At 51.6% G+C, this 24,405-nt stretch overlaps 2 protein-coding genes across 18 annotated transcripts in view; one reads left to right on the top strand and one right to left on the bottom strand.

The window, feature by feature from the left end:
* Positions 1 to 740: 740 nt before the first annotated feature.
* Positions 741 to 12,814, top strand: TREH (trehalase). Its single transcript, XM_033172214.1, has 15 exons — positions 741 to 896; positions 1,788 to 1,888; positions 2,370 to 2,517; positions 7,055 to 7,142; positions 7,221 to 7,321; positions 7,440 to 7,532; positions 7,998 to 8,114; positions 8,734 to 8,856; positions 8,990 to 9,039; positions 9,346 to 9,534; positions 10,057 to 10,274; positions 11,580 to 11,691; positions 11,926 to 12,038; positions 12,356 to 12,409; positions 12,547 to 12,814. The coding sequence occupies exons 1-15, from the start codon at positions 811 to 813 to the stop codon at positions 12,679 to 12,681; spliced, it is 1,728 nt and encodes a 575-aa protein (XP_033028105.1). The 5' UTR covers positions 741 to 810; the 3' UTR covers positions 12,682 to 12,814.
* A 2,047-nt stretch (positions 12,815 to 14,861) lies between these two features.
* Positions 14,862 to 24,405, bottom strand: part of PHLDB1 (pleckstrin homology like domain family B member 1) — a 43,299-nt gene continuing 33,755 nt past the window's right edge. For 6 of the 17 annotated variants that reach the window (XM_033171330.1, XM_033171329.1, XM_033171323.1 and 3 more), the window contains 14 exons: positions 23,750 to 23,851; positions 23,056 to 23,157; positions 22,588 to 22,731; positions 21,990 to 22,160; positions 21,769 to 21,879; positions 20,828 to 20,930; positions 20,282 to 20,576; positions 19,752 to 19,842; positions 18,297 to 18,443; positions 17,529 to 17,748; positions 16,742 to 16,827; positions 16,500 to 16,529; positions 15,950 to 15,988; positions 14,862 to 15,656 (listed from right to left, as the gene is read on the bottom strand). In XM_033171330.1, coding sequence (XP_033027221.1) covers positions 15,516 to 15,656; positions 15,950 to 15,988; positions 16,500 to 16,529; positions 16,742 to 16,827; positions 17,529 to 17,748; positions 18,297 to 18,443; positions 19,752 to 19,842; positions 20,282 to 20,576; positions 20,828 to 20,930; positions 21,769 to 21,879; positions 21,990 to 22,160; positions 22,588 to 22,731; positions 23,056 to 23,157; positions 23,750 to 23,851 — 1,782 coding nt within the window. In that variant the 3' untranslated portion in view covers positions 14,862 to 15,515. Of the gene's footprint in view, positions 15,657 to 15,949; positions 15,989 to 16,499; positions 16,530 to 16,741; positions 16,828 to 17,528; positions 17,749 to 18,296; positions 18,444 to 19,751; positions 19,843 to 20,281; positions 20,577 to 20,827; positions 20,931 to 21,768; positions 21,880 to 21,989; positions 22,161 to 22,587; positions 22,732 to 23,055; positions 23,158 to 23,749; positions 23,852 to 24,405 lie in introns of those variants that run through there. The other 11 variants (XM_033171335.1, XM_033171337.1, XM_033171336.1 and 8 more) reach the window with 9 other exon arrangements.

Below are 24,405 nucleotides of genomic sequence, written 5' to 3'. Positions count from 1 at the left end.
GCTTGCCTTTTTGGATTCTTTCTTGTTCCGGTGGTGGTGTTTTACTTTTGTGGGGTGGTGAGAGTATTTAAGTCCAGGGAAGATGTGATGCATAGGCTTGTCTCCTTGACAGCAAAGACTACCTTCCCCAACTCCCGCCACCAATTTGCCTTGTGCCAATACTGTCTAAGCCAGGCCCTGAGAAATTGGAACCTGCTTCTGGTCTAGGTTGGCTCTGCTGAACACCTCCCGTCAGGCAGCCCAGGAAGTAGAAACAGTGCAAAGGAGATGAAAACCTGGCTAGTAGAATTAGGGCTTTCACCCAAGTGCCAAGGCGGAGCAGCTGTGTTTGGATGCTGCCTTCCCTGGTGTTTGGTGCCCCTTATAAAGGAATGAGCAACACCCATTGTATGGGGGAGGTCAAGAGAAGTAGCCAGGCAGAAGTAAAAGTGTGATCCATCCTTCCTTTGACTGCAAACACTTCATCTGCATGCATGAGCAGGGGGCGGTGGGGGGGAGAGGACTTCCTTTTTATAGATGAGTCAGGGCCAGATTCTGCCACTCTTTACATGGAGTGCCATGGGAGCATAAACTAGACTCCTCTAGTGCAGAGTACTGTGCTCCAGTCCCTCCCACAGATGCCATTCTGCTGCAGGATCCTCCCAACTTCCATAGCCAAATGCTATTGGGCTGTGGTGCACAAGCCACACCTACACATCCTCTTAATAAGTCCCAGGTCAGGTTCCAGAGTTGCTTCCTGGTCTTTGCATGGGTGAAGTCCAACAGCTTTATTCTTAGCAATTCTCTACAGCAAATAATTGTTCCACCAGGATGGCCTGGTGGGTGCTCCTGGGTATCTGTGTAGCTGTCGCTGGGCAGCAGGCAGTGGCAAGCAGCTTCCCACCACCCTGTGACAGGTGAGTGAGTTTTCTGGGGCTATTGAGAAACCAGGTTTGGGGTGGGAGGCAGGAGTATGAAGCTTCTCCAGGTTCTACCCAGGACAGCATTTTTGAATGGACCTCCTTGCCACTGCACTAAAACTCAAGGGATCCTGAGTGTGCTGCAGTGGTTATGTTGGCCTAGGATACAGGAAGATCCCTTCTCAGTTGTGAATCCCACTGAGTAAATGTAGGCGGGCTGGTTTCTGGAGAACTGCATTGCTTGCTGGGGGAACAGGAAAGAAACGAGGTTATCAGAGATGTTACAGTACGTTCTCCCAGGATGGGAGGAGGCACCCCAGTCAGGGGGCTTTGATGCTCTTTGCTCTGAACCATGGTTGCGGATCTGATGAAAGGAGCAGCCACAAGGGCCCCTTGCTTTGCCAGCGTCAGGCATGGCTCACTTTCATCTCTCGAGGGAAGTTGGATGCAAGAGTGTCAAGTGGTCTGAGCCTCCCCCTACTGGTTCCACACTGTCCTGCTGTTCTCAGATGTTCTGTGCAAGGCAAAGTGGCTGGCTGGTTACTTGCCAAGGAGAGTGTGGAGGACCTCTGGCCCCTCCATGCCATGCTCTGTTCACTTCCCAGGATGACTGCAGTTTTCTCCCCTCTGGTCTTCCATTGTGTCACCTCTGCCTCTTCAGGTGTATGCTGTGAAAATCCTTCACCTCTCAAGTCACTGGGTGAAGATCATTAGTCTCCCCAGTGTGTATTTGTAGGATCCATGCGCAGCCCATGCTCACTGTAGGAAAGGATAACCCCAAGGTCTGGCAGGCAATTCTCTCCCCGCTCCCCACTGCCTTTAGAACAGACCACTGGTGGTGGTCTTTGCTGACCCTCCTGCACTTGCTTCTTCTCCCCACCCCTCCAGTGAGATCTACTGCACCGGGGAGCTGCTGAGGCAAGTCCAGCAAGCCAAGCTCTTTACAGATGACAAGTTCTTTGTGGACATGCCGCTGAAGGAAAGTCCAGGTGAATGGCCAACCCCACCCTCCACTCCATGGGGAGCTGCAGGACCCTCATTATTCCCCCACCCCTCTTCTCACTGAGGCCAGAGCCCCTCCCCCCCAAAGGGTGTATCTTTGGCTTACCGAAAACCAGGTTTTCCGGCTTCTGTAACAAGTCAGGGCAATTTGCTGGAGCTTTCAAAGTCTGAAATGTACACAGTTTGGAATGTGCTGGCTTTGGATAACGCCCGGGATGACATCACGACAAGCTTGCAGATGGAACCTGCCATCTCCTGAATGGTGTGGGGGGTCTTGGGGGATAGCCACCCAACCTCTGTTGGAGTGGCCTAATTTGCTGTTTGTTCACACGGCAAGAAATGTGCTGATGCTGTGAGGTTAGACTTCTTGGGGAGCGAAGGCTGGGGCTCGCTAGGACGATCCTTATCTCCTATACCCTGAGTCTAGACAAGGCCTGGTCTTTGCTGTGACATCTCTTCCCTTCACAGAGGTGGTTCTGGAGCGATTCCAGACGTTGGTGAACAAGACGCCTGGCAGGGACTTGTCCCAAGAGGAGCTGAAAATATTTGTAGATGAAAACTTTTCCCCACGAGGGCAGGAGCTTGAGAACTGGGAACCTCCAGACTGGACAGACAGGTAGGGCTCTGTTGCTCAGTGTTGACCACCTCCACTCACTTCCTCTCTTTACCAGCACAGCTTGGGGGCAGGTTTCAGGGAGTGAAAGAGCTGTGGCTGGGTGCTATGTGCTTCTGTGCCTTTAGGGCTGTGAGGTGCTTCAGAGCATTTCAACGTGCTCTTACGTGGAGCTGCCGTCTAGGACTCTTGAGAAACTTCGCTGTAAAATGTAGCAGCACAACTATCATGTGGGACTGCCAGGTCTTCAACAGTCACACTGGCTTCTAAGTCCTTTCTGGGTTCTGTTCAAAATGTTGGCATTGACCTATCCAATCCAACTAGAGATGTAAATTTTCTGGAATTTTTGAAGCTCGGGGGGAAAAAACTGCCCCCCCCGTTTTTTTCTGGGAAAAAAACAAAAAAATGGGGGGGGGGAGAATGAAAAAAATGCTACATTAGTACTTCTTTTTTCTTTTCCAGATTGACAGTCATTTTGTTACTTTAGAAACATAAAATATAACTATGGACAATTTTAATGGGCATAAAATTATCACAACTAGCATATTAAAAATATAGTGTATCCAAACAATTATTACAAACTGAATTTACTTTTAAAATAATATTTATTTGTATTTGTAACAAATGGAGCAACAATCTCCTGAACTGTTTACTAGTTTGTGTGGAACAAAAAAAAGCTCCACAAAACAATTTTTAAAAATCCAGAAGTAACAATTATTCATATTTCCTCTCCACAGTATTAAAAAAAATTCTCATAAAAAGAATTGAAGAAGGAAGTGGGACTAAGTTTCAATTAACGGGCATGAAATTTAATCAGAATCATTTTCTGAGCTGTAATGATCAGTATCAGTTTCAGTCTCTGCTTCTGCATGTACGCTGTTGTGTCTGTCATTATCACAGTTATTATGGACTTCTAAAAACAGAAGGTTTGCTCGGATTGAAACAAGCTTCTCTACCCTTTCACATGTCAGCTTATTTCTTGATTTAGTGTGAGTGTTTCCAAACATAGACCAGGTTCTTTCACATGCTGCAGAAGATGGAGGAATCTGAAGAAGGCGAGAAGCAAGAGGAGTCAGAGGCTGTGTTGTACAAAGACCTTGCCACCATGTTGCAGGAGGAATATGTTTGGCAGAATCCCAGATTGCATTCCTGTACCAAATCCCTGAAGATGTTCTATATTCTGCAACATTTGAATGTACCTTCCCAACATGGAAGTCCTAAATGTGATGCTTGTTTTGTAATCCAGTCAAATGCAGTAACAGTGCTATCATTACTTATATTGTCACCTTTGATTCTTGGATCCAGCAGATTTGCAGCAGCATGAATTGGATGGCAACAAAATTCTCCCCTTTTAAAAATAAAATATTTCACTTTACTTTCTTCTATACTTGTAAGTGGAGATATACTGAGATGTTCAAAAACAGTTGTTTTTATCTTTGTCATTAGATAAGGAATTTCTGACAAAAGTGCACTATCTGATTCAGATGCAGTGATTGCTGCAGCAATTGGCTTTAGAATCTTCAGGGAATTTTGCAGCTGAACCCAGAATACTTCCTGATCAAGAACAGTTTTCTTATACTCCTGGGTACTTTAAGATCTTCAACTATTTCTGTTTCTTGAAGAGCTTCTTTGTTTTCTTGTAAACTTTCAAAGGAGATCACCACTCCAGCCCACCGAGTTTTACTACAGAGCTTCAGTGTCGCTATTCTTCACATTTTTTCTACTTGCTTCTTCTTGAAAACTGCATCTACAATATTAATACCTTTTACATGTTTTATAACTTCTTTTGCTTGTCTATAGATACTTTGAAGGGTGTCCAGTTTCATAATATCATTAAGAAGCAAGTTTAGCCTATGAGATGCACATCCTATTGCAGTAATATGTAAATACTTACCCATTATGATCTCCCATGCTGCTTTCATATTGCTGGCATTGTCAGTCAGCAAAGCAAATACTTTACCACTCCCAATTTTCTGTAGGACTTCACATTTTTTACAGCTGATAAACTCTGCAGTATGTCAATTCTCTCCTGTTTTATTGCTTTTGTAAAAAATCTGGTTGAGGTGTTGTTATAACAACATTTATAATTCCTTCTCCTCTCACATTTGTCCATCCATCTGTAAGTAGCGCAAGACACAGTGCTTCATTAATTTTCCCTTGCACAGATTCCATTACATGTTCATATTCCGACTCCAAAAGAGGCTTCCTCAAAGAATGTCTGCTGGGCAAATGGTATGATGGTCTTAGTAATTTTAAAGCTTCCTGCCAGTATGTATTTTCAGTTATTGAAAATGGTGTTCCAGAATAATATATTGCTCTTGCAAGAACTTGATCAATTTTTCCCTGATCTTCAGGTGTCATCTTGTCTACAAATGAATTAATTGGATAATTTTTGGATGCAGCTGTCTTCAGTACCTGTTCATTTGAAGATGCTGCTGATGGGCAGGACCGGTGCTAGGGTTTCTTGCGCCCTAGGCGAGACCACCTTCTGGCGCCCCCCGCCAAAGCCTGCTTTAGCGGGAGGTGGGGGTGGTGGAGAGGCAAGCAGCAGTTTCTCCGCTGTAGCGGAGAAGCTGCTGCTCGCCCGCCCCGCTCCCGCCAAAGCCTGCTTTAGCGGGAGGTGGGGGTGGTGGAGAGGCAAGCGGCAGTTTCTCCGCTACAGCGGAGAAGCTGCTGCTAGCCCATCCCGCCCCCCCGCCCAAGCCTGGCCAGCGCCCCCTCCATTTTGGTGCCCTAGGCAATTGCCTAGTTCGCCTTAATGGACGCGCCGGCCCTGCTGATGGGACAATACTTTGTGTTGCTGCTGATATTACAGATGGAGTAGAAAGAGGACTTCTTGAATGAGAACACTGAAAAAAAAATGTGCATTTTCATCATTGTGATCCTCTTTACTTAGATCCATGAATAATTTTTAAATATCTACAGGATACTTGTTACATACAAGAATGTGTTTTGTCATCCTGGTAGCATTTGGAAATGCATATTTCATCTGACAATATTTGCAAATCATTTTTTTTCTCTCAGAGGAACTTGTAATGTGAAAATGCTTCCATATGCTAGATGTTGGTCTCACCATTTTCCTGAGGGGAGTAGGAAGAAAGAAAAATAATTTAATGGTTAGTTAGTTTGCAAGAAGGCACTAATCTATGATAGTGAGTGGAGGGGAAGTAAAGGAGCAGATTAGGAGTAATTAAATTATTATTTACACAAAGGTTATAAACTAATGTAGCTAAATGATTCGGTTTCCTGGAATCAGATAAATGAAAACTCTTACCATTTTAAATTAAGTATATACTTTCATGCTATTTTTATTGCTCTATAATATAGAGCAATAAAAAGGGACTGAAAGTATATATTTCCTTCCAGTGCTTTGAGGCCTAGTGAAGAGGAACAGAACCAATGTATACCACACGCATGCAAAAACAAAACTGCAACCTTTTTCTTTTCTGGTGACAACAGCACCTCCTAAATGAAGAAATGCATCTTGTTCTTGCATTGGAGAGTTCAGTTTGTAACCTAGGACTTGCTTGTCCTCACAGAAATTAGAATACTGTAATCTGATACCATACATATTTTTTAGAAATTATTTATAAAATATTTGAACCCCTTATCTTAAAATATTTTTTCCACCATGTTAAAATAAAACATTCCATAATCTATTTTTTATTTTATTTTTTTAATTTTTCCAATTTTTCGGGAAAAAACCCAAAAAGGCATCAGCGAACCCGCCCCCCCCAAAAAAAACATTTTTTCCCAGGCCTTCACATCTCTAATTGGGGCCAGGTTACTCAAAGGGCTGCCTCTTCTCCCACAAACACGAACCTGCCTGGTTGCTAAGCTCAGGGGCTCCACCTCATCTTGCCACCTTCCAAGGTGAGTTGGGTGGTGACTCATACTGAGGGTGATTCCCTTGTGGTAAGAAGGGGCTACTGTGCCACCTTGCTCATTACTCAGGTGAGGGAACACACCACATTAAGTTGAGCTTTGCCCCATTGCAATAGAAGAAATAAACACTGGGTCCCTAACTGGACGCGCTTTATTTCCTTGGCTCCACGTTTTATTTTAAGGTGTGTTCCCTCATCTGGGTAATGAACAAGGTGGTTTAGAAGTCCATTCTTACCACAACCTGTTATGAGAACACAGGAAGAGCCCTTCTGGATCAGGGCCCATCTAGCCCAGCATCCTGTTCTCACAGTGGGCAACCAGCTGCCAATGGGAAAAACACAAATGGGACCCCTGAGGACAAGTTCATCCTCCCCTCCTGTGGTTTTCAGCAACTGGTGTTCAGAAGCATTGCAGTCCCCCCCCCCAATCATGCAGACAGAGCATAGCCATCGCGATTTAGGAAATCTCTGAGTGGTGTGCCTGGCACTGTCCTCCTCCTTTGCCCAGGGCTCTTGCAGGTTTTGAGAACTAGGCGAGAGAGCCCCATGAAGCGCCTCAAGGTCCCAATTGTTGCCTTCTCTTTGGGATTTGCCATGTGGCCCTTGAGCAGCTGGACTGGCCTCTCCCTCACTCTCTCTCTTTACTCTCTTTCTAGCCCCCCACTTCTCCAGAGGATTGCGGATGAGAAGCTGAAGTCCTGGGCCCGGGACCTGAATGCCATATGGAGGCACCTGGGCAGGCAGGTAATCTCCAAGGGCCTCCAGAGCTGAGGGCTGGCTGTGCCCCCAGCAGAGGTCGACAGACAAATCTTTGCCTTTCAGATGAAACCAGAAGTCAAAACTAGCCCTGACCGTCATTCCCTGATCTACGTGCCAAACCCACTGATCGTGCCTGGTGGGAGATTCATTGAATATTACTACTGGTGAGAAGTGTGTAGAGTCAAGGATTTGGCGGGAGGGGTGTCCCACCATGCCTGGCAGCTTCTTTCCAGTCTCTCATTTGCTGCTGCCTTTCTCTAGAACCCTGGTCTTTTCTTGCAGGGATTCCTTCTGGGTCATTGAAGGGCTGCTGCTCTCCAATATGACGGCCACAGCCAAAGGCATGATTGAGAATTTCCTCTACCTTGTGGACAAGTGAGATTCTCCTGGGGTGATGGGGTGGGGCGGGTCTCTTCCTTCTGCTCTGGCTATCTCCCGAAGGGGTGAGAAGGGGGAATGAATGGCCAGCCAGTGTGGTGTAGTGGTTAAGAGCAGTAGACTCGTAATCTGGGGAACCGGGTTCGCGTCTCCGCTCCTCCACATGCAGCTGCTGGGTGACCTTGGGCTAGTCACACTTCTCTCTGAAGTCTCTCAGCCCCATTCACCTCACAGAGTGTTTGTTGTGGGGGAGGAAGGGAAAGGAGAATGTTAGCCACTTTGAGACTCCTTCGGGTAGTGATAAAGCGGGATATCAAATCCAAACTCTTCTCTTCTTCTTCTTTGGGCTTATCTTGGGGAATGGAAGGGAAACACACACCCCATCAGTGCACTGTGTGTGCATATTTCATTGGCCCAAGCTGCCATATGCTCCCCTGCTCCAATTTTGCTTCCCAATGACAGAATGGGCCACATCCCAAATGGGGGAAGGGTCTACTATGAGCGCCGAAGTCAGCCCCCCTTCCTCACCCTGATGGTGGAGAGTTACTGGAAGCACACAAACGACACCGACTTTTTGAGGTAAGAGCCTTGGTTCTCTCCAGTCCCCCCTTGGTTCTCTCCAGTCCCCCCTTTTTTGCAGGGGGCATGGGGGGGGGAACCCAGTTTTGTGCTGGTGCTTCCTCTTCTGCTTCTTGAGTTGCTGGGTGTGGGGAGGCGTTGGACTGCCTGCTCAAGTAGGAATAGAGCTGGTGATGTGAGAAAGACAGAAAAGTGTCCATCTTCTTCCGCCCGTTTCAGCCTCTGCGCTCAAATGTGGCTTCCAAGTGCCTTTCCTGATACCTCTAGGACATGGGTAGGCAAACTAAGGCCCGGGGGCTGGATCCGGCCCAATCACCTTCTAAATCTGGGAATCAGCATGTTTTTTCAAGAGTAGAATGTGTCCTTTTATTTAAAATGCATCTCTGGGTTATTTGTGGGGCGTAGGAATTCCATTATTATTATTATTATTATTATTATTATTATTATTATTATTATTATTTTCAAAATATAGTATGGCCCCCCACAAAGTCTGAGGGACAGTGGACCGGCCCCCTGCTGAAAAGGTTTGCTGACCCCTGCTCTAGGAACTTTCCCAACCGGGACATATCCTGCCAACTGTGCCCAGTTGCTCTTTCTGGTTCTTTCCCCCCTACCTCAGGCAGAATCTTCATCTCCTTGAGGCTGAGTACCACTTTTGGCAAGATAATCGGGCTGTCAATGTCTCCTTTGGGGGCAAGGAATACACCTTGAACCGTTACAATGTCCAAGTTGGGGGGCCCAGGTGAGGTGTGCAATGCATCACATTTGGAATTGGTAGGGCAGTCATATGCCCATCTTCTGAGGTGGCGATGGGCTTCTAATAACTGAATTCTCACTAAATCCACATTATTTCACCCTCCTCCTTCTCCTCGCAGACCAGAGTCCTACATGAAGGATGTGGAAACTGCTGCTGGCTTAGATGAAGGTAACTAGCCCTGCAAGCTTCTGCCCTTTGCATCCCTGTAGGGCTGCTTTCTAGGTTGGAACCAGAGCTGAGCCTGTGGGCAGATGAGGGTTTCATGCTCCCCAGCCAGCCAACAGGGTCCCAGGGATTTCCCTCATGACCTGGTGGGGTGTTGCTTGGCCTTGTAAACCAGGGGGAGACAACAGGGAAGCTCCATCCAGGCCTTATTTGGGATACTGAAGGCAGTGCAAGGCACATTGGGGTGGTTCTCCTGCCCTGCCTCAGTGATAATCTGTTTTTCTCCTCCTGTCCTGTTTCTTTACACAGGAGCCCAGGAAATTCTCTGGGCTGAGCTGAAGAGTGCAGCTGAGTCAGGCTGGGATTTCTCCTCTCGTTGGTCCCTCCTGGAGACATTCCTGCTGAAAGACACCAAAACCAGTGCCGTGGTGCCGGTGGACTTGAACGCCATCCTTTGCAGGGTGGAACAGCTTCTGGCCACGTTCTATGGGGTTCTGGGTGAGACATCTGAGATGAGGCGTCCCCTGGGAGCCCAATGAGTACATACCCTCCAACACGCCGCAGAGGAAAATTGGGATGCGCATCTTTTGGGGTGGCACGTTTGCGGGAGCCAAACCGGGACATCTCGGGATCTGATCAGAAGTTGGGATGACTTCTGTAATTCCTGGATGCCATGCTTAAAGTGGGACAGTTATGGGGTATGTGGGTTCCGGGGTCTTGAATGGTGCAGCCCACATCCCTGGTGTGGGTGCAGAGCATATGGTCCCTTGGAACTGGCTCCCAGGCACAGGACACAGCTGCATGGTCAGGGGGACCCTCATAGTCCACTTCTGTGGTTGGTGTTGCACAGCTGCTGTGGGTGCCACCTTTGCAGAGGTGAGCTGGCATCGCTGTGATGCTGGGGAAGGGAGGTCTAGCCAGCTGGGGAGAGGGGATCCACCTTGGATTAATTGGAAGCTGAGCCTACGGGACAGAGGTTTTTTGGAGCTGCATAAATTGAGGCTGCCGTTGCCTCTCCAGGGAACAGCGAGAAGGCCAACTTGTTCCAGGCTGCTCACAATCGACGGGCGGCTGCCGTCCGTGCTGTCCTCTGGAGCAACAGGACTGGAGCCTGGCTGGACTACAACCTACAACAGCAGAGGCACAATGAGGCTTTCTATCCAACCAACCTCATGCCCCTGTGGATGGAATGTGGGGTGGATGTGGCCGCTTCTGAGAAAGCCCTTCGCTACCTGGAGGTAAGCAGACGTAGGGAGGCGCGACTGTGCTTGGGATTGGGGCGTATTAAGAGGTGGAGGCTGGGACTTCTCCAGCTAGCTGGAGGGAACTGAGAATTGGGAGCAGTTCCAAGAGCTGGGGAATGAGGGTGCCCTTCTTTTCACCCAGACTGACTCCTGGGTGCTCTTGGGGGCACTTTGGAGTTTAAGGCAGGCGCTGGCTTCAAAGGAAATCTGCCAGAGCAGGCCTGCAGGAAGGAGAGTGGAGCCAGTGGCGAGGCTGTATGCTCTGCTACTGGGGGTGGAGAGCAGGTGGGGGCATGGCTGGCACCCCAGGGTGCATGACGTGCCGCCCGCAGGGGCGTGGCACGTTCTGGGGACGTGACGCGCCACCTGTGGGGGTGTGCCACCCTACCGCAATAGTGGTGCCAGGGGCAATCCGCTCCCTCCGCATTCCCGTTCCTCCACCAATGAGCGATGCACTGTTGAAATAAGCCTTCCAAGCGTTTTGTCAGGTTTAGTGGGAGAGAAGCCCGCTGGGTTTTTGACTGGAGGTATGTTGAGAAATAACTACTGACTGGGAAGAGCAGTGGTGGAATGAACTGCCAGGGAGACAGGGAGACCTTCTCCTTTAGAGGAAGGCTTTGTGGGAAACCTGCACCAAGTCCCTGTTCAGGCAGCTGCTAGGGGTCCTTTTATGCAAGAGACTTCCTGTGAAGCAGTTCAGCTACCGACTGTACCTCTCCCCAGGGAGGTTCAGATGACACCTACATGATACACCTTTAGGTGCCAGGCAAAAATGCTACTCTTTAAAGTGACATCCAATGCCCACTGAAACTGCGTGTGTGTTTGGGGTGGGGTTGTTTTTGTTATGTATTTTGTGATTTTATATTGTAACTGCCCTGAGACCTGCGGGTATAGGTGGTATACAAATATAATAAACAACAAACTAAATTTCACCTGCTACTTCTACCTCCCTACAGCACCTGTGACTTGCGCTTGCCCTACTCTTGCAAATGCGCTGTGTTGCATGGGCAACCCCCTGCTACATTAGCCTCACCTTCTTTCCAGGCTACTGGTCCCTTCTGTCCTGATTCCTGAAGGTGCCCTTCTGCTCATTGTTGCTCCAGACACACAGTGGCAGACTTTGGGCTCTCAATTATTAAAATGGCGCCCTGTGCAATGCCGAAATTTGGCAAAAAAAAAAAAAACCCCGCACTTTCTTGCTCCGCTCTATAGCATTGAGGTGCCGCCTGCAGCGTGGCTAAACTGGTTGCACTGCCCTGAAACTGCCTCTGAACCACACAAGTGTGTTTGTGCCCGCAGGCGAGTCCAGCACTTTCTTATCCCCACGGAGTGCCCACCTCTCTGGTTCGAACACAGCAGCAGTGGGACCTGCCAAATGCCTGGGCCCCTCTCCAGGATGTGGTGATCTCAGGTAAATCCCTTTTCTGAAATGTTTTAAAGGGAAAACAGATCTCTCTCTTTGTGGAGGTTAACTAGTTCCAGGTGTTGCAAATATATGCCCCTCTGCCAACTGCACAGAGGGGATGCTTCTGCCCATCCCTTCCTGGTCTGCTATTGCCAGTTACAGCATGCCTCACCCAGGAAAAGATGCTGTGGAGCCGCTGCCACCCCTGCTTGCATTCTGACAGCACTTTGTGCTCGCCAGGTCTGGCCAAGTCCTCGTTGCCTCGAGCACAAGATCTGGCCTTCACTTTGGCACAGCGCTGGATCAGCACAAATTTGGCTGTCTACGAGAAATACCACTACATGTATGAGAAGGTAACACACACACACACTGCTCCCAGACCAGCCTTGCCTGCTGCTGCCACATGGCACATAATCCCGTTCCTGGTACTCTTGGCCACTGCCATCCTTTCTTCCCAATAGGGTTGGTGAGCAGGTGTTTGCAAGCTGTTAGGTGTCCTCCAAGGCTGTTTCGGGTACAAGGAGAGAGCCCTCCCCGTGTTGCTCTGGGCGGAGTGATTGTCCTGCCAAACACTCCACACCCAGCACCATCCTAACCTGCAACATACTGAGGTTGTGCACCTTCCTGCCTGCCCTGACCCCAATAACTCCCCTCTTTTTTTTCCCTCCAGTATGATGTCGAAGGCGATGGGAAACCCGGTGGTGGGGGAGAGTATCAAGTACAGGTGAGGCAATAACCCCTTTCCCCATCAAAGCAACAAATTGGTGCCTGCTTCCACCACATATGGGGCTGGGTGAAGTAGGGGGTACCTGGCTGAAGCTGCTGTGAGGCCTGGATTGACCTTCCCATCTCCCTTTGCAGGAGGGGTTTGGTTGGACCAATGGATTGGCCCTGCGTCTCCTGCATCTCTATGGCGACCGCCTCACCTCTGCAGGCACATTGCTCTTTCGCTCGTGGCTCTGCGTTGGGGCCTGCCTTGTTGTGTCCTTGATCTAGGAGTGGCTGCTGCTGGTGGTGATGGCCAGAATGTTGCTCCATCACCAAAAGTGGCTGTCCTTTTAGTGTCTGTGTGGATGGGCTGGTGCTCGGCATGGCTGGGGCCAGAGAATAAAGCCAACTTGCTTGCTTCTCCTCTGCATCTCTCTACATACGATAAACTGCCCTGACCACCGCATTCCAGTTGTGCGAAGCCTACAGGAAGTGAGGCAGTGTTGTGCAGTGGTTAGTGTTCGACTAGGACCAGAGTTCAAATCCCCACGTGGCTGTGACACTCATGGGGTGTTCTTGGGCCAGCCACTGCCTCTCAACCTAACCTCCCTCACAGGGTTGTTCTGGGGATTGAATGAGGGAGAAGACCATGTACAGTGGTACCTCTGGTTACGTACTTAAATTCGCTCCGGAGGTCTGTTCTTAACCTGAAACTGTTCTTAACCTGAAGCACCACTTTAGCTAATGGGGCCTCCCGCTGCTGCTGTGCTGCCAGAGCACGATTTCTGTTCTTATCCTGAAGCAAAGTTCTTAACCTGAAGCATTATTTCTGGGTTAGCGGACTATGTAACCTGAAGCGTATGTAACCCGAGGTACCACTGTACACCACTTTGAGCTCCTTGGGAGAAAAATTGGGAACAGAAATGCAATAATAGATAAAACAGCACCTTGGTAGATCAGGTCACTCACCGTCCTCCTCCTCCTGGATGTTGCCTAGCGTTGGTCCCTTCCCACAAATACCCATTAGAGGTTTCTGTCTCAGCAAGTGATATATTGCCTCTTGAAAAAGGGTGGCTTGACTTAGGGACGGTGCCTTGTGATCACTCCCAGATCTTGAGGAAAAGAGGCAGGAGCCAAGGAAGGCTAACTAGAGCATGCCTGCCTGGTCCTACCAGAAGCTTTGACACTGCACTGCCTTTGGCTTACGTATTTTTGGGTTACGTACTCCGGTAACCCAGAAGTGTTTTCCGGCACGCGCACGATCCGCACATGGGCAGAAGCATTCTGCGCAGTTCGCGCAATTTTCAGGTTGCGTGCTTTTCGGGTTACGAACGGCACCCCGGAACCAATTAAGTACATAACCCGAGGTACCACTGTACATCTCCGATTTCTCGCTTAAAGAACACTGTAGAGCGCAAAAGAGTTTGGACGAGGACAACCGGAATCACCAAGGGGCTGCTGCAAACATTTTTAGTATAGGGGGAGTTAAGGGGCACAGGAATGGGGTATTAAATTTATGTTGGGTTATGGAAAAAGGGGAGAGGGAGATTTTCTTGTAATACTGGGACTTGGGGGGCCACCCAACAAAGCGGATTGTTGGAAGATTCAATTCAGACAAAAGGAAGGATTTCTTCGAACGGCATAGTTAAACTAAGGCATTCATAGTACAGTATCGTAAGAGACCCTGAGGATCATCTAGTCCAACCCCCTGTGATGCAGGAATTTCAACTACAGCATCCATGACAGATGGCCATCCAACCTCTGCTTAAAAACCTCCAAGGAAGGAGAGTCCACCACCTTGCAAGAGTGTCCGTCTCACTCTTGAACAGCGCTTACTGTCAGAAAGTTCTTCCTGATTCAGCCCCACAAGCACTGATGGGTTAGACTTAATTCCTGGAGGTTGACAATGGGAATATCAGTAACTTCTAAAAGTCAGGCTTGATGGCCTTACTGGTATTGCTTCTGGCAGTAGCAGCCACTGTCCTGCTTGAGACTGTGCCTATGCCACTGTGAGACCTTTGCTCCGCCCAAGAAAGGTCGCTCAGAGGTTTCTGTGGAACTAGTGCCTGCCCTCGGTGCGATTCTGGCCAGCATCCCTCCAGGGCTCAGATTCGTTTAAACGCAGGCAAACTTGTTTCTAATAATGCCCAAATCTATGCTGGCCATGGCTATGGCAACCAAGATGGGAGAGAGCTTGGCTTCCAGGACAGGACCCCCCCCCCCCTGCCCAGGGGACAGATGAAAACCTGCCACCCTTTAAGAACACTACATGATGCACACTGTGGGTGAAGTTGGGGGTGCTGCTGTTATGTACCTCCTGGTGGTCCCCTTTACATGGAGGAAAAGAAGCAAATGTTCAGGCTCTAGTTACATAAAAGGTTTTATTGTCCTTCTCCCCCCCCCCCGCCCCCCACCAACAGCAGCAACCTCAACAGCCCTGAGGCACAGAAGGAGAGCTGCTGTAGTTTTTTGTTTTTTTTAAAGCAAGGTATAAAAGTGACCACCGAGGCAAAAGAAATCCACCTCTTTTGGCCAAGAGTAAGATGGGAAGAGGACCAGGCTGAGCTGGAACCCACCTTCGCCTGGCAGTGGGGAAGGTGTGTGTGGGGGGGAAGAGGTCTGCCTGCTCCCAGTACCCTACCCTGAGCCTTGGACTAGGCAAAACCAGGGAGAACAGGTGTTGGATGCTACTCTCTCCCCCAACAAGGCACATGGTGGTAGGTGAAGCCCAACCTCCCCTGCGGTTTATAGGGCAGCTGGCACTGGCCATGCTGCTAGTCCTCAGGAGGAAGAAAACTGGGCTAAGCGCCAGAAGGCACCTGTGTCTCCCCCCGCTGACGTCTGCCGCTACGTGGGCCCTGAGCACTTTTTTTACAGGAACTGAGCATGGGGCAGAGCTGGGCCTGCCCTCTGGGGTAGCATGAGATCTTTGGCACAGGTGGCCCCACGAGGTTGCCCTCCTGCAGCTGCGGCAGCGATGGAGGCCTGGCAGGGCCGCGACCTTAAAGCCTTGTCAGTCCAAGCGAGGGAGGTTGGTGTCTCTTCCTGCCTCCCTCGCAGAGCAAGAGGCAGCCAGGCCAGGCAGGGCTCACGGTGGCACTGGGTCCTCTGGCCCTCCCCTGTCAGTTCAGGAACTGCGTGTAGCCCTCGGCTCCTGTCACGATGACATCCATCCAAATGCGCATGGCCTCGGCCGATGGGGCCACCATGTAGTAGAGGCGGTCGTGGGTCTTGACGCAGAAGGTGAGGGCGGGGTTGGGGCTCTGTTGAGAGAAGAGACAGGCTCACCTGGCTGTGCAAGCTGCCCCTAGCTATAAGCTCTCTCCCCTTTTCCCCAAAATTGGTCCCGTTAGCACTAAGGAAGTTGGAAAGAGACTCAGGGCAGCTGGAGGGAGCTCGTTAAGAAACCAGCTTGTGGAACGAAGAGATGCCATGTCTACCCCCTGACCAAAAATCACTGAACCTAGCTAGAGTAAGCAGAGGCTGCTTTTCCACAAACACACCCCATCTTGCCCCCCCCAACCCCCAATGCACGGTACGGAGCGTTGAGACCAACCTCTCCACTGAAGGGGGCAGGGAGAAAGTCGGCTAGGTGCTGGAAGAGAATAGAAAAACAGGAGAGAATTAAAGGCACCTTAGGAGGCGGAGTTGGGCTTGAAGGCTGGGTGCAGCCACCAGGCATGGCTCAGGTTAGTAGCAGAAGCGCCCAAGGCCAATTTGACTGCAGGGTGCAACATGGCTGAGAGAAAGCTGGGATGCGATTGCAGTCGGTGGCAGGGCCCAGTGAATGTTGCCCTCAAATTTATTCTGCGTTCAGAGGACCCGAATTCTTCACCAGGGAATAGCAGCCAGAGTCCAGCCTGCACACTTTCCAATGCCAGGAGGGTTGTTGTTAATTATAATTATTCTGAGAAGTCATGGCACGTTGTTAAGTCATGGCACGTTGTTAAATCCTGTCTCTTGCTCCGCACACACAGGCGCTGAGCTCAGGTCAAAATGCAGCTGAAACCTCCAGTACAGGGAGGCCATGTTAGTTCAAATGCTCAAGGCACTGCAGCATTTAGGGGGAGCCACCAAGCATGCCTATAAAAGAGGATGGTACCTACACTGGCCAGGCTGAGAGAGAAGAATCCCTTCTGGAGGAGAAAGAGAGAGAGAGAGAGAGAAAGAAAGAAAGAAAGAAAGAAAGAAAGAAAGGGGCAGAGAGAGAAGGGAAGTAAGAATCTAAGAGGGAAGGAGGCTTGGCTGCATGGCTGCGTTAAATCCAGCACCACCCTGCCTACCCATCCAGCCCCCGCGTGAAATGGCTGCCCCCAGAAAGGGATCCTGTATCCCCTGCTTCGCTCACCTTGGCTGCGCTGCGCAGGTGATCGTAATAAACCTCCTCAATGGCCTGGAAGTAGATGAGGCCCTTGAGCTTCGTCTCATGCTTGTCTGCATAGGATAGAGAAGAGGGAGTCAGCAGAGTGAGGCTAATTCTGGGCAGGGCTGTTAAAAGGATTCTAAGCTCTCAAATATAGAATAGATGTTAGTAAATGTACCAGGCAAACACACATACATAAGTATATGAACCACGTGTCTTGAAATAGTACAGGAGAGCAACCCTGAAGCCATTTTGATTCTCTCAAATTGAACTAAAATATTTCTCTGCAAGGAGGAAGGAAATGGGAAAAGCTTTCCAATGGTCTGTAGGGGCTTACACCTCCCTGCAAATACAGCCTGGCAAGTATCTGTTAAGGTGAGCAAACTATCAATATGTGTAGAGTTTCAGGAACTAAAGTGTTTACCATCTCAAAGGAATGACCAGGCTACCCATAAATTCCATTCAAGGAAGCATTATCCTGGCAGACAGGAGAGAAGCAACACTCTCAAATTTCTGCTAGAGACCTCTGCCTCCTGTGATGTATGTATGATGTTTAGGGGGGTGGTTTTGGGCTACAGGGTGGGCAATTTCAAAAGTCTTTATAGGGGCTTGCGTACCATTGTTCTGGATCTCTCCTACCTCTTTGCTTTCTATGGATCTTGCCTCCATCCATTCATCTCTGATTAATCAGGGACTTAAGAGGACTCAGTCCCTTGGGGAGTTGGGCAACAAAAACCAAACCCCTTAATTTTTTTAAAATAACAGGGTTTACCTGCATAGTAGGAGAGAGTGCGCCGCAGGCGGTCAAAAACGAACCATCGCTTCTTCCAGGACTTGATTTTACCCCCCATCTTGACCAGGTAGCCTTTGCACATCTTCTCGGAGAGGATAACGTGGCTGCAGGTGTCCACGCTGTGGCCAGATGATTCAATGTGCGAACGCAGGTCGAAGTCCTCTTTGCGGATAGGCAGGTAGCGCGTCAGAGGGCGGGCCTGTGTGGGGCAGAGGGCAGTTCCCACATCGGGCCCAGTGCAGCCTCCAGGGCTCCCAGCTCATGGGAGTCACACTGAAGGAGCAGCTGCATGCGAGAGCCAGGAGGGACCCCAAGTTCATTCAGTGCAACCAGCCGCAATCCCCAAGGCCGTTTAGTTGGAAGCCCAATAATGCCCCCACTTCACATATTTTGCTTTTGTGCCTGATGACCGAGTAGGTCAGATCATGCATGAACTTCATTCCCTGTCAGGGAGTGGCAACAGTTCGTTCAAGATGGTGGCACCCAGACTAGGCCAGGCCCACGGAGGGAAGGAGGGAGGGGAGGGCTCAGCAGGGCTGGCTACGAAGAATCCTGCCAGGCTCCCCTCTTAACTGCTGGTTGTCCTTTCAGACCCCCCCCAACCCCAGGAAGTTTCCCAAGGTCCAGTGGGAGAAGCCACATGGCATGATTTACTGGGCAGCGAAGCAGCAGCCTCCCTGCCACCTGCCTTGCCTCTCCTAACTGGTACCAGAAGAAAGTAGCTGTGCTCCACCCCTTGCCCCATACCTGGGCAAACTGCTTTTCTCGCATCTTGACCTCCTTCTCGATGAGCTTCTGCCGCCGTGCCGTCTCATCCTGAAGACGCCGCTCCAGCTGCTCCCGCCTCCGCCGCTCGTCCTCCAGGGCCTGGCGCCGCAGCTCCATCTCTTGCTCCTGCAAGGGGCAACTCATGTTCACACCTTGCCCTGTCCCACCCTGGGATGCCACCCGCCCATTTGCATCCATTGTAGAGTCAGACCTGTTGGACCATCTAGCTCAGTACCATCTACACTGACCAGCAGTGGCTCTCCAGGGATTCAGGCAGGAGATCTTCCCTAGCTGTACCTGGAGATGCCGAGGATGCAACTGGGGACCTTTTGCTTGCAAAGCAGATCCTCTAGCACCAAGCTTTAGCCCTACCTAGTGACCTACTTTCTTTTTGAGGTGTCTGCTGTAAGACTCCAGCACTCATGGTTCAGAAGAAAGGGATGGTGCTAAATGGGAACTTGCCTGCTTCTTGGGAGAAAAGCAATGACAAACCTAGACAGCATCTTAAAAAGCAAAGACATCACCTTGTCGACAAAGGTCCGTATAGTTAAAGCTATGGTTTTCCCAGTAGTAATGTACGGAAGTGAGAGCTGGACCATCAAGAAGGCTGATCGCCGAAGAATTGATGCTTTTGAATTATGGTGCTGGAGGAGACTCTTGAGAGTCCCATGGACTGCAAGAAGATCAAACCTATCCATTCTCAAGGAAATCAGCCCTGAGTGCTCACTAGAAGGACAGATCCTGAAGTTGAGGCTCCAGTACTTTGGCCACCTCATGAGAAGAGAAGACTCCCTAGAAAAGACCCTGATGTTGGGAAAGATGGAGGGCACAAGGAGAAGGGGATGACAGAGGATGAGATGGTTGGACAGTGTTCTCGAAGCTACTAACATGAGTTTGGCCAAACTGCGAGAGGCAGTGAAGGATAGGCGTGCCTGGCGTGCTCTGGTCCATGGGGTCACGAAGAGTCGGACACGACTGAACGACTGAACAACAACAACATGCCAGGTGAGATGACTGGTCCATTTAAGCTCAGTGCTGCTTACACTGACCAGCAGTGGCTCTCCAGGGATTCAGGCAGGGGACATTCCCAGCCCCACTTGGAGATGCCATCAAGCATTGAACGTGGGACCTTCTGCACTACCAACCAGCTACAGGCTCCCTTCCCTTCTTGACTCTTGGCACAAACATTTTCCCCAATCAGCCCATGTGATTGGCATCGGCCAGTGGTAAACAATCCCTTGCCTGCATGCCAAGAAAGGAGAGCTGATAAGAAACCCTGCCAAGGGGGAGGGAACATCTTTAGTTGGTGGAGACCCAACATCCATGTGAAATGCAGAAGGGGCTGCAGTGCCCGACCAAGGGGAGGGAGAGTAGGGGAATACAAGAGATAAGGGGAGGTGGGTGGGATGTCTCAGCCCTCCGTTTCCCCCTCACCCGCGATTCCATCATGCGCGACTTCTCCGCGTGGGCCTCCTTCAGCATCTTCTCCATCTCCTCGATCTTCCCTGCATCTGCCCCGCTGGCGCTGCAAGGCAAAGCCAGGCTGTCAGCGACGAGCAATGCCAGTGGGCTTCTCTGCTACGGGGCAACACCCAGACTGGGCAGAGGCAACGCTCAAGAGCCATGCGAGAAATGGGAGGAAATGGATGGATGGTGTTCGGAGGGCATACTCACTGCTTGCGGGGAGGGCCAGAGGGCAGCTCTCTTTCTGCCTCCCTGCAGGGAGCTCTGCCTTCCGCCCAGGAGAAGCTGATAGAGACATTTGGGAGGGGAGGGGAATGGGGAGAGGGGAGTAGTAGGGGCAGAGAAGGCAGCCAAGCCCAGGGTTGCCACTCAATCCACAAGAGAGAGAGAGGAAGAGAGGGTAGAGCCAGAGATGGCAGTGTCCTCCTCCTTCCCTAAGCAGGGCAGGGTCTGAGCTGCTCTCCCGGGCCTCAGGGACGGCGGCTGTTGTCCCGCTGTACCTGGAGACGTTGTCCGGGGAGCAGGCGGAATTGCCGCTCGTGGACAGGTTGGTGTCGAGGCTGTCGGAGCTCTCCAGGCTGAGGGTGTCGTAGGCACGCTCCCCGTCGTCGTTGGCGCGCAGGCCCAGGCCCCCCGGTGGGTGGTGATGGAGGATGGAGTGGTGGATGAGGGGGGAGTACGGAGAAGGGGGAAGGGGCTGCCCATGCAGGGCCTCCCACTGGGACTGAGCCTCAGCCGCCGCTTTCTGCTTCAGGTCGGCCAAGCGCCTCCGCTGCTCCTCAATCACCTGTTGGCCTGCGGAGATGCCCAGGACAAAAGCAGGCTGAGCGCCGTGGGCAGCAGCTCAGCGCCCTCCCGACAGTCCCTGAAGGCATTCCTACGCCAGGAAGAGACCCACACACCCCAATCCAGGGCAGAGATGCCAAAACCACTAACCTCCCCCCCCCCAACATCAGACCAGCGAGCAATGGAGCTGGCTGGGCTGTGGACATTCTCCTGTCCCCCACCCCACCCCAAACCACTCTCTCCCGCTCCCCAGCACCCACCCTTTTGCTGAAGGGCCAGTTGGCGCTTGCTCTCGATATCCTGCAGGGTGCTGGCCAGATTCCGAGGGAGGCTGCCGGTGCCGTTTTGTGGGGACAGGGAGCTCTGCGGGAGAGAAGCAGTTTGGAAGCCAGACCTCTCAGTCCCACCTGCCCCCAGAGCAGGGTGCTATGCTGTCAGGATTCAGAGGATCCAACCCCCACACGGGTAGGTTGCCAGGAATGGATAAGACAAAGAAGTTCTTACCAATGCTTTTTATTCAATATTCACAGAGAGAGGATTAGAAATGTGGCTTCTTCATGTAATGGTGTTGCTCCGAGTGAAGCCCCGCCCCCTCTGTCTCTCCCATTATGCGTCATCCCCACGGTGGCTGAGCTGTGCCTTCTGCCTCTGAGCTCTGTGCTCTCCTACTTTCAATGCCCACCGGGTTCTGGGAGAGGGGTGGTGTCTGGAATACTTTCTAAATACACTGAGTCTGCCAGCTGTCTCTCCCCTGGTGGTGCCTCTTCTTCTTTCTCCTCCTCCTCTCCCATTATTTCCCAGCTTCCCCCTTCCATCTGCCTATGAACTGTGATCTCCTTCAAACCCCTGTTGTAATTCTGAACTGTCTCCCTCTTCTCTGGAAGGGTCGGGCTGGGGAGGTGGTTTCCATCACTCCTCGTCTGCCCAGTCCCTGACATATGCTCACTGACTGAAGACGGGGTGCTGTGCTCCACTGATATCAGTTCCTCAGCTCCATAAGTCACATTGGCCAGATCTTGGGGGCGGGGGGAGGGAGGATGAGAGTCAGGAGGGTTTTCTGGAGATACTCACTAGGCTCAGCTTGGGGTGCAAGTGGAATGAGGGACCTCAGGGGATGCAAGAGGGAGAAGAGCCTGAGTAAGGGGTTACAGGAAAATGGAGAGGCTCCCCCCTCCGCACCTCATCCGCTGCCCCACTGTACCTTGGGTGAAGGGCTGCGTCCCAGAGTGGCCACGTTGAGCTGCGAGGAGGAGCTGCCTCCTTTGGGCCAAGCCAAGCTGCTGGAGCCACCATCCATCTTGGAGCGATAGACCTGCAGGAGGGAAAGAGGTTTGGCAAAGAGGGCATGGCTTGTGCCCATGTAGGACGTGGGGGGGGGCTCCAAGGGGCACAGCAGCACCTCATCCGGGGACTGTTCGTTACCTGTCGCGGGTCTGGAGACGAGTGAGCTTTAGCAGGCAGAGGAGGAGGAGGAGGGGAGGAGGAGGAGGAGAGACAAGCAGCAGGGGGGTCTGCTTCAGCCTCAAAGCCAGCTGGGAGCTCCTGGGCGGAAAGTGGCAGCCGCACTGTGCTCTCTGCCCACCACGGCTCTCTCTGAGGGTGAGGGGCAGAGGGTGGTGGCGAAGGAGGGTAAGAGAAAGAGAGGAAGGAGACAGCGTGAAAGACTCGCACGGGCAGCAGCACGCAGGCCAGACAGATGCTAGGCACCAGCCCCTGCCCACCCTGCAGAGATGTGTGGCTCTGGCTCTCCTGCACCTTATTGTTCTAAAGGAGAACTCACTGAGTAGCAGGATTTAAGTATTCTAAATAAATACACCTTAAGGCCAAAAGAATCCTCTCTCTCTCTCCCACTGCCCCCAACAGACACACACACACACAGCTATAACTCAAGGCCCCCTGCTCCTCCACCCCTGCCCCAGTGCCTTGCCGCGGTGTGCAGGGCAGCCTGCCTACCCCAAAGGAAGCGATGGAGGGAGGCAGAAGGTAGCAAGGGGGTGGGGGTTGCCACAGAAGCACAAACCTGGGGGCAGCTGGAGGAGCAGAGCAGTGCCGCTGGCAGGGCAGAAGCAGCGGAGTCTGGCGCGGGGGGGCTGGGGGAGTGGGCAAGCCCTACAGCCGACCTGACGCTGCCCAGAATCACTGCCAGCTGGTCAGTTGTCACGTACTGGGCGGGAAGGAAAAGGCAAAGTGTGAGAGGCAGGCTGCAATCAGTCTGGGAGTGCACAAAGCTGGCGGAGAATGTGGGGGGGGGGAAGGCTGAGGGGGAGGTGTGTGGGGAGAACACCAGCCTCCCCCGCAGCAGCCTTTTTGTGGAGGAGGCTATGCTAGGGCCCCCCACAAAGAGAGGGCTGGGCTAGAGTAGCCTCCTTCTTGTTGGGAGGTAGCATGGAATATGGATGTACCCCCTTTCCCACCTGTCCCTAGACCTGTCCCTTGGCTGTATGTACTGTTGCACCAGCCCCAGCAATGGGACTGGAAAGGCAGGTACCTCATAGGACAGTGGGGGCGCAGGTGAGGGGACGGCAGGTGCGGCGCTAGCATCTGGCCCACAGCCGCAAAATGGGAAAACGTCAGAAAGTCTCACGTACTCCTAGAAGCAGCCAGGCAGAGAGGAGGAGGAGGAGAATCAGAGAGGGATTGGGGCACTGAGCCAAGAGAGCAATGTCACACACACACACACACACACACACACACAAGCATGGCAACCTGGGAAGGGCCTAACCTGCCCGTGGCCTGTTCCTCACAGCCGTGCCAGGTGGCATCTACCTGCAAGAGCTACCCAGAGTAGAGCGTCCTGCTCTGAGCTGTTGCCCCTTGCCCAAGTGAGGCCATATTGTGAGTGCCTCTGCCAAACCCAGAAACACTGGTGCCCACTGCTCAATGCAGAGCCGTGTTCTTGGGGCCCGTGGGGAGCAGACATCACACTGGCGAAGAGCAGGGAAAGTCAGCAGGCAGGAGCGTTTGTGTGCATGTGCTCAAACATGGAGGTCGGAGGGAAGAAGTGATGTATTCTAGAGTCAAGTCTGGGCTGAAACACATGCCCACAGATCTAAAGCACGCCGCAAAGTCCAGCCGCGGATGGGAACAGCCAAGCCAGGCAGGGAGGAGATGTTGCAGCGCATGCAACAAGCAGGGTAGCAGCTCAGAGGCAGGCAGGCAGGCAGGCAGCCACGAAGCATTACCTCTGTCCTCCCTGGGTAGAGCTGGGCGGAGGAAGCACTAGCTGCACAGAAGGGGCTGGCAGATTCAGCCGCCTCCCCCAGCTCAGAGAAAGGAAGCATCTCCTGCGAGGATGGGAACAGCGGTGAGGGAGCTGCAAGAAGAGCAGGACGCAGGGAAAGAGAGGGGGGCACGAGAGGAAGGCGGCGGGGTCTGTCCATGGCAGCCGAACTACAGGAGAACCCTGAAAATGTCAGCTCAGGTTGCGGAGGGAGGGCGGGGGGGGGGAGGAAGGAAAGAGAACACGCACAGCCGTCCCAGCCTCTAAAGCAGGCATGTCCAACAGGTAGATCGTGATCCTACCGGTAGATCACTGGGCGTCTGTGGTAGATCACTGGCTCCCCCAAAGAAGCTCAACAACTTTGGCTCCCCTTAAAAAAGCTCAGTTTTTTGCCCTGTACCCCCCCCCAAAAAAAACAGGGCTTTCCTTCTCCCTAAAAAAAGCTCAACAACAACTTTGTCCTGAATGCCTAAAAAACAGGGCTTTACTCCTCCCCAAAAAAGCTCAACAACTTTGACCTGAACCCCCCCCCCAAAAGGGGGTAGATCACCACCAGTTTTTAACTCTGTAAGTAGATCACAGTCTCTTGGGAGTTGGCCACCCCTGCTCTAAAGGAAC

Source organism: Lacerta agilis, chromosome 15 (genome assembly GCF_009819535.1).
Source record: "Lacerta agilis isolate rLacAgi1 chromosome 15, rLacAgi1.pri, whole genome shotgun sequence".
Taxonomy (NCBI): Eukaryota; Metazoa; Chordata; class Lepidosauria; order Squamata; family Lacertidae; genus Lacerta; species Lacerta agilis.
This window is presented reverse-complemented; position numbering and strand designations above follow the sequence as displayed.